The 14,201-nt window shown below is 49.5% G+C and overlaps 1 protein-coding gene across 1 annotated transcript in view; it reads left to right on the top strand.

Annotated features, from left to right (window-relative positions):
• Nucleotides 1–14,201, top strand: part of Galnt12 (polypeptide N-acetylgalactosaminyltransferase 12) — a 29,048-nt gene that overhangs the window by 8,609 nt on the left and 6,238 nt on the right. Inside the window, exons 2-7 of the mRNA XM_003470722.5 lie at nt 362–531; nt 4,496–4,685; nt 7,783–7,968; nt 8,778–8,895; nt 10,167–10,343; nt 11,999–12,130. Of these exons, the coding sequence (XP_003470770.1) occupies nt 362–531; nt 4,496–4,685; nt 7,783–7,968; nt 8,778–8,895; nt 10,167–10,343; nt 11,999–12,130 (973 nt within the window). The remainder of the gene's footprint in view (nt 1–361; nt 532–4,495; nt 4,686–7,782; nt 7,969–8,777; nt 8,896–10,166; nt 10,344–11,998; nt 12,131–14,201) is intronic.

Here is a 14,201-nt window from a genome sequence, read left to right as displayed (position 1 = left end):
AAACTGCTTACAGTTTACAAACAGCATCTCACAGAGCCATGCATGATAGCACATGTCTCAAGTGCTCAGGAGCCTGAGTTTAAGGCCAGCCAGGGATACTTAGTGAGTTCAAGACCAGCCTATCTACATAGACCCTGTCTCAAAAAACAAGCAAACAAGACCAATATTCCATAGGCAAAGGTTTGAGATCATGGGGAGAATGTTCTTGGCATCCACTGGGGCTCTCGTGGCATGTGGGGAGCCTTTGGGGGAGCCTCCAGCAGACAGCTTCCCACTGTAGCCCATGACTTATGCTTGTGACTATCAATTCATCTCTAGCCTGGCTAGGGTCTCAGTTCCTGAAGTTCTGTTGTATTTATAGGTGCAAAGAGAAGAAATATGATTATGAAAATTTGCCCACAACATCTGTTATCATAGCATTTTACAATGAAGCCTGGTCAACACTCCTTCGCACGGTTTACAGTGTCCTTGAGACGTCCCCAGACATCCTGGTGGAAGAAGTTATCCTGGTAGATGACTACAGTGACAAAGGTAAGTCCCTGCAGGGGCTCTGAGCATGGCCTGGCTTTCCATGGCAATGGCAAGCTGGGACAGGCAGGCCAGTAAAGATGGGCTTCCTGCATGTTGTGTGCCTCATGGTGATCACAGGGAGGGTGATCCAAGTGCAGGAACAGCCAAGCAGAAGCTGAAATGGGTGTGGGGAGTTAATGCAGGTGAGGAGGCCGGGGGAGGACACGGCCAGATCAGTGGGGTCTAGGGAGTCACAGAAAGCCTTGAGGCTTCAGTGTGGAGAGCCATCACAGGCTTAAGGGGGCCAGGAAAGTCCCAGTTAGTCTGAAAACCATTTTTCAGGCTGCTGGGTAGCAAGCAACCCATGACAGGGACAATCTCAGGCAAGGATGGAAGTGAGGGTAGGGTGGGTTTTGGTGCACAGCAAGAATCTTGGCCCTTCTGGGACTAGAGGTGTCTGTGGAGTGACATCATCCAGTGACTCTCATGAGGAGCTGAAGTGAAGGTAGCTGAGCCTCACGGAGGAGAACCAGCAAGGGTACAGTAGCCCAACATGAACTGTGGGCTTTGTTATCACTGTTTCAAGCCAGACTACCCGAGAGGCAAGCAAGCAGCTGTGCTTCCCCAGCAGGACCTCGGGTGCATGCCATGCTTGGTCTGTCTGATTTAAGAGCTGGCATGCATGTGCTTTAATTGCCATGGGTGTTGGGCTGTTCTTGCAGACACTCAAAATTACGGTGATTCACACAAAGTAGAGACAGCACTGTCATATCACAAGACTGGTGTGACAGTTGAGGACGATGTTTGTGGGTTTGATACCTGCCCCAGCTCCTGTCCTCCAGAAGGTTGTGCTGCTTTGGTTGGTCTGGTCAGACTGGCTCCCACCCTGACCCTGTCCCAGCCAGAGGGTGGAAAAGAAGGAGATAACCTTTCTTTTTAAGGACAGTACCTGGAAATCCCTCCTTGCCTGTCCACACCTAGCTGCAAGGGAGGCTGGCAAATGTAGTCTTTATCCTGGTAGTCATGTGCTAAACTAAGGATCAGGGAGAGAATGGGGATTAGAGGACAAGTAGCAGTGTTGGAACACCCAGGCTGGAGTTTGGTACTGAGTGGAACCTCATAGGCACTGAACTATGGGGTCAGGGTACCTGGATTGCAAGAGGCTTCACCATGATCCAGTTGTGGCAATGTGGGTGATTCTTGTCTGCTCTTAGCCTCAGTTTCTCACTTGTGACTGGGTTTATCTATACCTATGTCAGTGTTTCAGTGAGGAATAAATGAGGACTGAACTTCATGTAGCAGGCAGCACATAGTAATTAGTTTTCTACATTTCCTTTTTCTTTGCCCCTGGGGCTGTTGAAATCTGTTTGTAAATGCCAGTTGTGGATGACACTGCATGGACCTGAATCCCTCCTGCAACAGCTAGTGACAGTACAGCTTTGAGCAGTGTCTTTAATCACTTTCCACGTTGGCTTCAGCCCCTATTAATGGGAATAAGAATAGTTCTTACCTTGTGGGATTGGTGCAAGGGTTAAATGAGGTGAAATGGGTAATGTGTTGGTTAGTGCCTAGCAGAGAGGTAGCTTTGGTTAAATGCGAGCTTCTATTTTTATGAAATATTGTGAAAACTATAAAATATAAATATTAATATAAAACCAAATATAGGTGTATTTGTGGGATCAGGAGCCCCTCAGCAGGTGGAAATAGGGGACAGTATGTGCTGCCTCTGCAAAGTTCATTCTTGCCACCTGTAGGGCTGGATGGACCAAGCCCTCCCTTCATCCCCTGGTGGTGACATTGGGCAGGGAGGGGCCCAAGGGCCTGCACTGAGTTCCGCAGTGCTGCCTGCCACCTTGCTGCTTTCTGCAGTGTCAGAATGAGCTTTATAAGGGAAGCAGCCCCCAGATGCAGAGAGATGGCTTCAGCAGATGAAATTAACGCTCACAAAAAACTATCGTGAATGCAAGGAGACTGCTTATGTGTTCACAAGTATTCACCAGTCCCGCAGCTAACTAGCTTTGCTTGCAGAATCACTGCCTTTATTCTCACCATCAGCTTTTTGCAGTTATATTTAGGATTTAGAAAGAAAACTGGTGAATTTTTAAGTGTCAGGATATTTAGAGAAGCATTTTCATAAACAATGAAGCAACCAAGACTATCTACACCACTTTGATGGTTGAGAACTTGGAGCCAGTGCTCACACTGGTGTAGGGAAGTTCTCGCCTTTTCCTTTCACCTGAGTGGGTTCCCACCTGCCTTCCCGACCCACTGAGGTGTGGCTCGGTGGAGCCCCAGTCCCAGAGTCCCACCTGTGAAGCCAGGAGACCTGGTGGCCAGCGTTCCCCAAGGACATACCCTCTCAGCTCACTGCCTTTTCTGCACACTGGCAAGAGTGCACACTCCTGGCAGATGTTGATTTTTTAATAAGGATGAGAAATTATGGGAGAAAGCACTGGGGCCAGTGTGTAGCTTGTGGAGTCTGGAATCATTATTTCGATTTAAATTGTGTCTCCTCAGCTTGCTTGCTCTGTGACCCTGGGCAGGTTACTTAGCCAACGTTCATCTATGGAATGAAGATAACACTGGAGTTCACCTCACAGTGGCAGATGGTGGGAGGGTGGAATGGGGATGTGCAGTGAGTGATTAACTCTTCAAGAAGGAGAAGAGAGGGGAGACACTGGGTCCCAGCACCCCTGCACAGAGAGCATCACTTAGCAACCTAAGACCTCCTGTTAGGTCTCACCTCCCCAAGATTCTACTGCCTCCCAATGAACCAAGCCTTTAGTCCCAGTGCACCCCTGAGGATGTAGACTGTTATAGTCAGGGTTTGCAAGGAAAACAGGTTAGTACAGGACACATACTTTATAGGCTTATTTTATAATAGTCATCCAAAGAATCAAATACAAAAAGTGCAGGAAATGTGTCTATATTAAAGACCCCAAAAATCCAGCTGAGAGCCTGCGTAAGTTCAGGCTGAAGACTTGGAGCCCATGAGAATGCCCTCCTACAAGTCCAGCTGGATGCCTCAAGCCCATGACAATGATTCATGCAAGTCTGTTTCACGGATCTGTGCTGGGAAAGCCCAAATGTCAGAGGTGGAAGCTAGAAAGTCTGTGTCAGCAGGCTGAGGATCTGCACTGGAGCCAAGAAGCAATGCTCAGAATAAGGACCAGGGCTCCTTCAAAGAGAACCAGAGCCATCCTCTGTGACAAATGAGGTCCTGAGCTCCCCCGAAGATGAGAACAGCCAAGTTTCTATCAGGAAACCAGCGTGACAACCTTCTCCAGGAGATTGAACAGCATACATCTTCCCCTCCAGAGCCAGGAAGAGATGCTCAGAGTAAGGCTGAGAGCTCCCCCAAAGTGAACCACAGCCATTCTCAGCAACAAGGTCTCCTCCGATGATGAGAATAGCCGAGTTCGTAGTAGGGAAGCCAGCATGACAAGCTCTCCCAAGAGAACCAACAGCACTGTTTCTTCCTCTCCAGTTCTCTTTTCTATGCTGTTTGCAGCAATCTTCAGGTGGGCCTGGTACACCTGGCACACACTGACTCAGCTCAACTGGTGTTACACATTGCCCACTAGCTACCGATCCATCACATTGACCATATTCACAGCATTGCAGTTTAATGGTTTGTGTGTTTAGTTTTTAAGTGTTTACAAGTGAGGCTATAAAGCATTTTTGGTATCAGCTTCATTATGATATGTTCAGGTATCACACCATTCACCTATTTAGAATATAAAATTCAAAATGCACGTGTTTTGTTAGGGGCAGATGGTTCTGGAATTCCTGTATCCCAGCCTCCTCGGAACATCATAGCACTTCCGATGGTTTTGGGTGAGCTGAGGCCTCCCCAGTGGCAAACAAAGGAGGTGCATGTCTCTTCTATCTTCTGGGGACAGGGAGCCCCTGGAAGGATCCTCCTTGGTGGAGGTGCTCTGAAGGAGCTATCACAGTGACCCTTGCTGCTCTGCTTGTCCCCCAGAACACCTGAAGGAGCGCTTGGCCAACGAGCTTTCAGGCCTGCCCAAGGTGCGCCTGATCCGCGCCAGCAAGAGGGAAGGCCTGGTGCGAGCCCGGCTGCTGGGGGCTTCCGTGGCCAGGGGCAACGTGCTGACTTTCCTAGACTGTCATTGTGAGTGCCACGAGGGGTGGCTGGAGCCACTGCTGCAGAGGTACGTTTAGGGTCTCACGTTGTAGTTGAGGCTGACCCCTTACTGACTGTAGCCCAGGCTGGCCTTGAACTGATAGTGCCGTGTCTGCCTCTATCTCCTGCATGCAGGGAGTATGGGTGTGCACCTCCATATCCTGTCTGATCTTCCCACTTTTCAGGAATAAATGTCGTTATGCATTTCTTTCAAGCAGGACTCACTTACCTTTCACCAATAAGCGCCATGCAGTGGGACCTACAGTGTCTCCTGCTTTTTCTCCTGCGGTCCTTGGCCTGACACCCAGAGCCTTGCATATGTTAGGACGAGCATGCTGCTGCTAAGCCGTTCCCTTGCTCTGCAAAAATGTTTTTGTGTTAATTTGTTTAAATCAGAAGGAAACATTTGACATATTATCATCCCATATTATGAGTTTATGTTTTTCCTTATTAATGTGATTTTTTTGGCTTTGAAAAATTTTTCTGTTCACACTTGCTTGTGGTGTGCATGGTTACATCATCACGGCGAGTAGGTACTGCATATATACATAACATATCCTGATTCCTATGAGTGGGTTTATGATAATGAATGTAGCCTGCATTATATTTATCTCCATACCACGTAACGATCAAGTATACTTGGAAGTGTGCACGTATAGGGAGTAGGGGCCTGTGAAAGCCATTCTGTGGCCCTGTCTCTGAGGCCATTTCCCCAGCCACTCTTACTATAGCTTTTTACCCACCTTTGTTCTCTTCTGTTTCCTCCCCTCTCCAACTTCTGCCAAGGACAGGAGCTTGGCTGGCAAACCAAGAGCTGACCTTGAAGTGGGAGGAAGCTGTCAGGGGGTCTCTGTTCAGCTCCTCTTCTGTGGGACTGGCGAAAGGCCTGAGGGTCAGGAAAGTCCTGCAGCTGAGAAACGTGGCATCTGAGGCTTGGCTGTTTGCATATCTGAAGGAGCTGAGTTCCCGTCCCTTCCTGTTCTAGGTGAGACCAGGCTGCTTGCTGCTCCGCTGTAAGTGGAGAAGGTCCTGCTTCCTTGTCCCCTCTGGCTGCCATGACTGCCTCTTTTGTCCTGCTTGGCTCTAACGGGCTGCAGCAGCAGCAAAGACTCAGGGCTCCTCGAACCTGTCTGAGGTCATTTGGAGTATAAAGATGTCTGGAACGTGGGGCAGACTCCCTTGTCCAGTGATGTGTACTTGGCCATTTCTAGGCTAGTTTGAAGCTTTTGGGGGAGATCTGAGGAGACCCTTTTCCTCCTGAACTGAGGTGCTAGTGCTGTGTAGAGTCCCACTGCGGCAGTGCCCATCCCCTCCCGTGACAAGACCTTGCTCCACACCTGTGTATGCGGTTTTCCCAGCCTGGCCAGCCGCTGGACTTGCCTAAATGTGCTAACACTTGTTCCTGCAGCAGATTGTTTGAGATGCATAGGAGTGGAACCTAAGAGTCTAGATGTTTCCGGAGCTTTCTGGGGACTTTGGTGTGAACCTAAGTTGAGGTATGTCAGGCTGTAGACTGTGCCTCAGACAGACTCAGTGAGGAGCAAGGACCTTTCTCTCCAGGAGATTCTGGAAAACTAAGAAGATGTTTTTAGTTGTCTTATCAGCCAGGTAGTGCTCCTGATAGTAAGTGCTAGGAATGCCAGGTTCCTGCAGCCCAGTGCAGGTCAGCCCTCCAAGGAAGGTTCCATCTTGACACCAGGAGCATCCCTGGGGACCCATGTTCCCTACTCATGATTCAGAGTCCTGTCCACCAGGCCTCCCCTTTTGTAAAAATTAGGCTACCCAGAGTTCCAGCCAGCTTGCTGGCAGGTTATGAGTTCCTGGGGACTTGGTCTTTTTCAGGGGCCAGGCAGTATGTTGGAATCTGACCAAGAGGTCTGTGGTCCACCTGCTTAGCCCTTGTGACCATGTCACAAGTTTATTTTAAGAAGTATGTGTTGGTGGATACCCAGTCTGCAGCTGGTTTGATTTGGTGACCTTATAGGTTTGAGTCTGTGTCTTATCTAACTTCTGCCGAAAGATGCAATTTCCCCCAAAATCACGAATCCTACAGTGGTGTAGTGTTTATAACACCTCCTCTGCCTTGCTGGTGTTATCCTGGGTGCTTACAGCTTAAGGCTGGATAACTGTTTCATCGTTTTCTGTGATGTGAGCATCAGGACTTTCAGGTTTCAAATGTGAGATAACACCATCCTCCCCAAATACCCTGGAGAGATCTCATCTTTATGAGTGGTCCAGTCTAGAGTCATCTTCCCTGTGGCAGCATCAAAGGCACAGAAGCACAGCCAGAGGGCATGCCAAAGGTGGCTGGGTTCATAGTGATGTGAAGACCTTGGCTGAGGCGTACGCAGGAGGATGCCCACGTCTGGAAGTTACAGCATTGTTTGCTACATGTTCTGTGTCACAATACTGAGAGTGAAAAGAGCAGCAATAATTGCAGTTTCTCTGCCAACCGTCTTTATACATTACCCTGGGGATCTTCATGTCAATCGTATGAGCAGAGGTTATCATTTCCGTGTGACCAGAGCTGTTGGCTTCTGAGAGGTCAGGTGAGTTAGCTAATGGCACCCAGCAAGTGAGGAGCAGGAGCAGAATTTGTCAGCTAATGCAAAACTGACCCTTTGGTCTGGGTGCATCTCTGGGCTTAGGGAGCTGATTCTTTCTTGACGTTAAGATGTTTCCTCAGGATTAATCCTCTTATGCTTCTGAAATATTAAAAATGTACTTTCTGTTTTAAAAGTCGCCTTTGGTTTTTCCATATCTTAACTTTCACAGAGAGTTTCAGACAGAATGTTTAGTCAGAATGGCCATGGAGAGAAGCAGAATATTGAAGCCATGAGACTTTTCTCTATTAAAGCTCCCTTCCCCATTCCCCAGCGTCCACTATGATGGTCACCTGCCACCCCACCTCCCAACACACAGCTGGGCACCCTGGAAGAGGGAAGCTGATTTCTCCCCCAGGGTGGAGGATGAGGGGAGCCCTTCCTTCCGGGAGGCTGAGTGGAGCCCTCCCTTCTGGGAGAAGGAGGGGCGCCCTCTCTTCTGGAGGCTGAGGGGCACCTTCTCCCCTCCTCATTGTGCTGCGCTTACCGCAGAGGTGAGCCGGGTGTCTGGGCTTTGTGCAGGATCCACGAGGAGGAGTCGGCAGTGGTGTGCCCGGTGATCGATGTCATCGACTGGAACACCTTTGAGTACTTGGGCAACGCTGGGGAGCCCCAGATCGGCGGCTTCGACTGGCGGCTGGTGTTCACGTGGCACGTGGTCCCCGAGCGGGACAGGCTGCGGATGAAGTCCCCCATCGATGTCATCAGGTCAGGCTCTGCCCCCTGGGGGATGCTGTTTATAGGGTGCCTGGCTGCACCCGGCCAACGTGCCGTGAAAGTCCCGGGAAGAGACAGTAACTGTCTTCCTTCCCCACTTCCTGCTTACTACCCAGGGTGCTGGTTTCTTTTCATTCAGCATCTTTGTTATGCAAACACATTTTATATTGGTATTCATTAATTAATTCACTTAATTTGTAAAAAGGGGTAAATATACATCAATTAAAATTTACCTTTCTTTTTCTTCGATAGTGCTAGGGATTGAAGCCAGGGCCTCACCCATACTAGGCAAGTGCTTTACCACTGAACTGCATTCCCAGGCCCCTTTTAAATTTTATTTTGAGATGAAATCTCACTAAGTTGTTCAGGCTAGTCTCAGACTCTCGATCTTACTGCCTCAGCCTCCTAACGGGTTACAGGTGTGTGCCGCGGACCTGGCCTACCCCTGGGCCTTTGCTCCTGCTGGCATGCCTTCCATTTCTCTTGTTGGCCAGCTTCCTTCATCCTGCATGTGGCTCTCCGTACCTTCCTTGCCCCGGCCTCTTCTGGACCCTGCCTGGCCTTAGCTAGCATGTGTGTCTCGCACAGAGGACTTGTCTATTGGGCTGCCTGCGAGCCTGCTCAAGGCAGCAGCGTGGGAAAGTCTGTGCCCCTGGGCCCAGCCTGTTTCGGGGCACAGAGCGTGAATTTGGGGTGTGCTTAGAGATGGTGAATAGTAAGGGCTGGGGTGGGAGTGTGGCTCACCCAGCTGTAACGGCTTCTGCTGCCCCCACTGAAGCATGGACTCCTCTCCACTCTAGGTCGCCAACGATGGCTGGTGGGCTATTTGCTGTGAGTAAGAAATATTTTGAGTATCTGGGGTCTTATGATACAGGAATGGAAGTTTGGGGAGGAGAAAACCTCGAATTCTCCTTTAGGGTAAGTATTCCGGTCTTCTTTATGGATTCATTCTTAACCTGTTCTCTCCCTCTTTTCCTCCCTCCTGCCCTCCTCCCTCGCTCTCCTCTCCCCTCTCTCTTTGCTTTCTGTTCTCTCTCTCTGGCAGGATTTGCAGAGAGCCTGGCAGACTTTTCTTCCGCATCAGCAGCTTATCTCATAATTCTGAACAGTGATAGTGACGTGTGTGTCCTGTTTACTTAGTTGTTTCTGCTTTTTAAAAGTGTGTGTTTAACACTTGGGGCTGGAAACGGTTTTGCTAGTGTTCTAGTTCTTTCTCAGTCTACAGAAGGGAGGAACCGAGACCAGGAGAAGGACAATGACTTTGTCAAGGCCACTCAGAGTCAAGGCAGAGACGGGGCTAAAACCCGGGCCCAGGAGCCTTTATTTGACCCACAGCTTTGGCGCAGCCTCTTTCCTTAGCACAGTGACCTCCTTGCAAGGATACCTAGGAGAGTTGTTGGGAAAATGTGCTCAGAAGGCACATGGATGGGCACAGTCTAGAAAGTCAGATTGGAAATACTTGCAGGGAGGACAGGAATCTTTTTCATAACACCCCACCGCACTCCTGCAGAAGTGGCCCATGGAAACTGCTGAAAAATCCTGAGCATCTCAATGGCTTTTCTAGTCCATGCAATCTTATATTTTTTAGTATCAAAACTTACAATTTTAAATAATACCCTATGTGGTACTCAGTCCTCATGAGAAGAGATAATAAAGACCTTGGCCTTCCCCTGCGGCCTCACACCCTCCACTGTGAGCACCAGATGCCATGCTGGTGCCTAGTGTCCTTGGGAAAGTGAGAAGGTCGCAGCTGCAGCTGACTCTGCCCTTTGAGTTTGGGGTGTGCTTTTAATGGTCTTTCTGCCTCTTCCCTAGGTGTCAGGCCGCCCTGCCTCTTCTAGAAGCTCTCCCTCTCTTCCTTCCAAACCTCTCTTCTTCCTCGCTGCTTTCCTATCTTCTGTGGCTAGGTGACAGGTAACCAAGCCTTGCTTTGCTTAATGAGTGGGCTGCCAGTGAGGTCTCGGGGCCCCCATGAATCATGTGCATGAGCTGTTAGTGCTGGGCTTCGGGTCTTGGTTTGTCTTGGGAGTTGCTTTCTTGCTCTGCCTGCGTTCTGAGTCGTGAGCATGCTGATGAGGAAGTCCCCTGTCCCCTAGAGGCTGGGTGACTGGCGTGTCCACCAGGCTGTCTGTGTGCCCCTCTACCTCATTCCCTGCTCACTGTTCCCGCCTTTCTTCTGCTGTGCACAGATCTGGCAGTGTGGTGGGACTTTGGAAATACACCCGTGTTCCCACGTTGGCCACGTTTTCCCCAAGCAAGCGCCCTACTCCCGCAGCAAGGCCCTGGCCAACAGCGTTCGTGCAGCTGAAGTGTGGATGGATGAGTTCAAAGAGCTCTATTACCACCGCAACCCCCGGGCGCGCCTGGTGAGTCCTGCTGTCTACCCCGCCCGGCCCCATCTGAGCAACGCCGCTGACTGCCTCTCCCAGAGTGACAGCTCTGGGTGCAGAGACAGGCGACACGTCAGGCCCTCATGATAAGAGTATAAGAAGCTTTTATCCCTCTATTTATAATGATAACACACAGATCATCAAATCGTGTTCCTAGGGGCCATGTTTTACAAAGTCACCCCAAATACTGAGTTAACAAAAGAGGAGTCTGCCCCATCCTTCCCAGCAGCTCTTGGGGTTTAGATGCAGTATGGTGTGCTGCCTCTGCTGGCCAGGATGTGTGTGTCAGAGTCCAGCTTTGCACACATGACTGGGCTGCCACTTGTCCTGTGTGCATGCTGTGGGCCACCACTTGGTCATTCGGAAGCTGCTGCTCTAAGACAGTGGTGGAAAACCTATGACACAACATAGCACAGCAGGCTGTTTGTATCATTGAGAGCTCTAGAAGGTTCGCCATCACTGCTCTTAAGCTTTCTGCCAGGCTGCTTGATGGAAGTCTCCAAGTCCTTACAGCAGCCCTGCAGGAGAGCTGTCAGACTCTCATTTGATAGATGAGGAAATGGGGGCTCTGAGAGGAGAGATGTAAGGACCTGTCCAAGGCTTGTAGCTGACCGGGCAGGCCCGGGCAAAGGCCCTGCATGCTCCAGGGCACCACTTTTCTGCTCACAGAGCCCATGGGCTCTCAGCCTGACATTCCCCTCGGTTTTCTGCCTGTGGGCTCCCTGTCCTTTGCCTCTGCTCCCTCTGTCATCCCAAGTGCTGCAGAGCAAAACACCTGCTCTTCGCTGCCACCTTGTCTGGAACCCATGGCTCCCGCTCCTGAGCTTCCCAAAGAGCTTTCTAGAGGCGTGTTGAGGATACCGTTAGGCTGACTGCCCAATGGCCTGGGTGTTAAAGTGGAATTTCAGTTAAAGCTGAGGGCATGGTGTCTCTCCTCAAAGAAAGAACCGGGAAATAGAAATCTGAAATTGTATCAGATATGTACTTATTATTACCACCCTGTTCACTGTCTCATTTGTCAATGTTTAGCTGTTTAACATCATGAGATAGGGACAGATGTATTTCAGCCTTCAGCACTCTTCTTGTGGCTGCATATCGGCCATACTGAACAGATGCTTGCTTTATTTAATTGCAAGTTCTTATTGGTTTTGCCCATGAACCCAGACTTCCACAGGCATTTCCTTCTGCCGCTCTTTGCTCTTACCACCGTACAGGCGTGGTAAGTATGTGTGTACACTTGATACCTTCAGCAATACGGTTTTCACTCAAGATTGCATGTAGGATTTCCAGATACTAATAGTAAGTCACTCTGAGACTGGTGGCTCTCTGGTTGGATCTGCAGACGACATCCGTGTTCACAGGCTCCCAGTGATAGTGTGGCTCCAGGGTTTGGCTCCCTGGCTCGACAGCAACTGTTGGCTCCTACCCTTGTACACTTGGTAGTGAGATAAGCTGGGGATGCAATCCTGCTGTGCTCCTGGAAGTGCTGTGTGCCTGCCCTGAGGCTGTTTGTGCCCTCCGTGTGCAGTGCTGGGCACAGGACAGCCTCCTGTAGAAGCAAGTGTCAGTGAAGAGACGGGCCTCCGTGGGGAGCACTGGGCCCTGCAAGACTCTCTGTCTTGTCTTCCCAGGAGCCCTACGGGGACGTGACAGAGAGGAGGGAGCTCCGGGCCAAGCTCCGCTGCAGGGACTTCCGGTGGTTCCTGGAGAACGTGTATCCAGAGCTGCACGTGCCCGAGGACAGACCTGGCTTCTTTGGGATGGTGAGCAAGGCAGGCCGTAGTATGCAGGGTGTTCCTGGATCCTGAGCCAAAAAGCTGCTTCGTAGGGACCACAGGTCGCCCCCACTCCAATGTCCCTTTTACCTTTCACCTACTGTCCCTGCTTCTCCCCATGGTGCTCCTGAAGGTCCAGAGTTCCAGCTGGAAGCCATCTGGAAATGGGCAGGTGTAACCCTCCCATTCTGTAGGTGTGGAAACTGGTGTTTCCCTGGAGTTTCTGCAGCCCAGTTTTTACTATACCGCATCACATTACTTCTAGTCTCCATGGCCTGACCATTGAGGAGTCCCCAACTTTGGTGTTCACCAGGGCAATAGCGGGGTAGAAGAGTCATGCCTAGCCTTTTCATGAAACCTAAAGAAATATTTCTGGATGAGGCTAACAAAGATGTCCAGTGTTTACAGTTTTTGCTAGAAATGATACCATCTTGGTCTAAGGTTTATTTTTTTATTTTAAGGGGGGTAAAATTAAACACAACATAACAGAACAAAATAGGACATAAGAAAGCAATGTAAAAGATATAAATTTCAAAGCTAGCCAACATGAGATCTTCACTATCTATCATATTACTTCTTGTTTTCTTCCAAATAGTTGTCTATGTCTTCACATACAGAGAATTCATACAAAGCAACATAGTATAAAACTGATCTGAACAGAATGAGGAAGGCATTTTAGATCTTCAAAACCAGACAATAGGGAAATCACTAATGGCTGTCGTAGAGTCTCTCGTTCTCTTCAAAATAGCTCTCCATGCTTTCATGTATATTGAAGTTCAACAACAAAGCAGGCAGGGGGGAGGGGTTGCTGGGTTTCCCAGCGCTCTAGGTCCCAGCATGGCACGGGGCCCAGTAAACGCCGATGGCTCCCGTCCTGGGCCACCAGAGCCTGCCACTCTCACAGCTGCTTACCAGCATCTAAGGTTTGATTAGAGTTGGGATCAAGCTTTTTTTGGCAGGAACACGTGTGGGTGGTACCCCATCCTCCTGTTGTGCCTTATCAGGAGGTAAGGTCTGGACGTGCTGCCGTCAGCAATAAGACGCAGCAGTGGGGTCCCCCAGGCAGCTCCCTGCCGCCTTCTGGCAGACACCGCTTAGATCTGGCTTTGCACATGGAGTTGCCCAAGGGTGATCTTCTCATTTCTCCCATATTTATTTGCTGAATGTTGCTGTAAACAAAAATGTTCCCTCCTTAATTAAAAAAAAATGTGGTATCCAGGACGTTTAGGATTCATACAGCCCAGGCACGCCACATTCCTAAGTCCTTCTCTTCATCTGCTTATTTTCCGAATAAGAATGGGTGTTTCCTTGCCTTGCAGTTGAATCCACGGGGCTGCTTTTCTGTTTGTTGATGCTTTTGTTTTTTGTGACTCTTTCCTTCCCCAAATAAATCCGCATTGTAAACGGATGACGGTTTGCTGAAACCTGAGTGTGCCTTCCCCCTGATTCATGCTTTGCAAACAGTCCTTAGAGCAAGTGCCGGAAAGTACTTGAGTGTTGGGGCTCTGCCCTTGGAAAAAAGCTAATGCTGCTCTAGAAAGTGTTTAGGAGACTGGGCGTGCACTCTTGCGCCCTCTGCCTTCTGCTACGTGAAAATGCAGTAAAGACGCCCTCAGAGGAGCGGTGCCTTGACCAGGCCCCAGAATTGAAGAAATAAATTTCTGTTCTTCACTTTATTTCCTTATTTGCAGTACTAGGGATCTTCACACTGAGTTATATACCCAATTTCTTTTTACCTTTTTAAAAAAACTTTTGAAACAGAGGCTGAGTCATTACATTTCTGAGTCTGGCCTCAAACTTGCAATTCTCCTGCGTCAGCCTCCCCGTGTCCTGGGACCACAGGTGTGCACCACCACACCCAGCTTACATTTCTTTCTAAGTTATCCAACCTGTGGTGTTCGGTTATAGCAGCACAACACAAAGGCTGCATTTATGTGGACAGGGCATTTCAATCCATTTAGTTTATCTTTAAGAAATACTCAAATTACCCCGTCTTTGGTTAGTGGCAGCCTGTTTGTTCTGGTTTCTGTGATCTTTGATCCCGTTCCGTGGGCTTAAT

This window comes from Cavia porcellus, unplaced genomic scaffold (assembly GCF_034190915.1).
Source record: "Cavia porcellus strain 051 isolate PalLab524CR breed Dunkin Hartley unplaced genomic scaffold, mCavPor4.1 scaffold_1, whole genome shotgun sequence".
NCBI lineage: Eukaryota > Metazoa > Chordata > Mammalia > Rodentia > Caviidae > Cavia > Cavia porcellus.
Note: the sequence above shows the minus strand (reverse complement) of the source record. Positions and strands in the feature narration are given on the sequence as shown.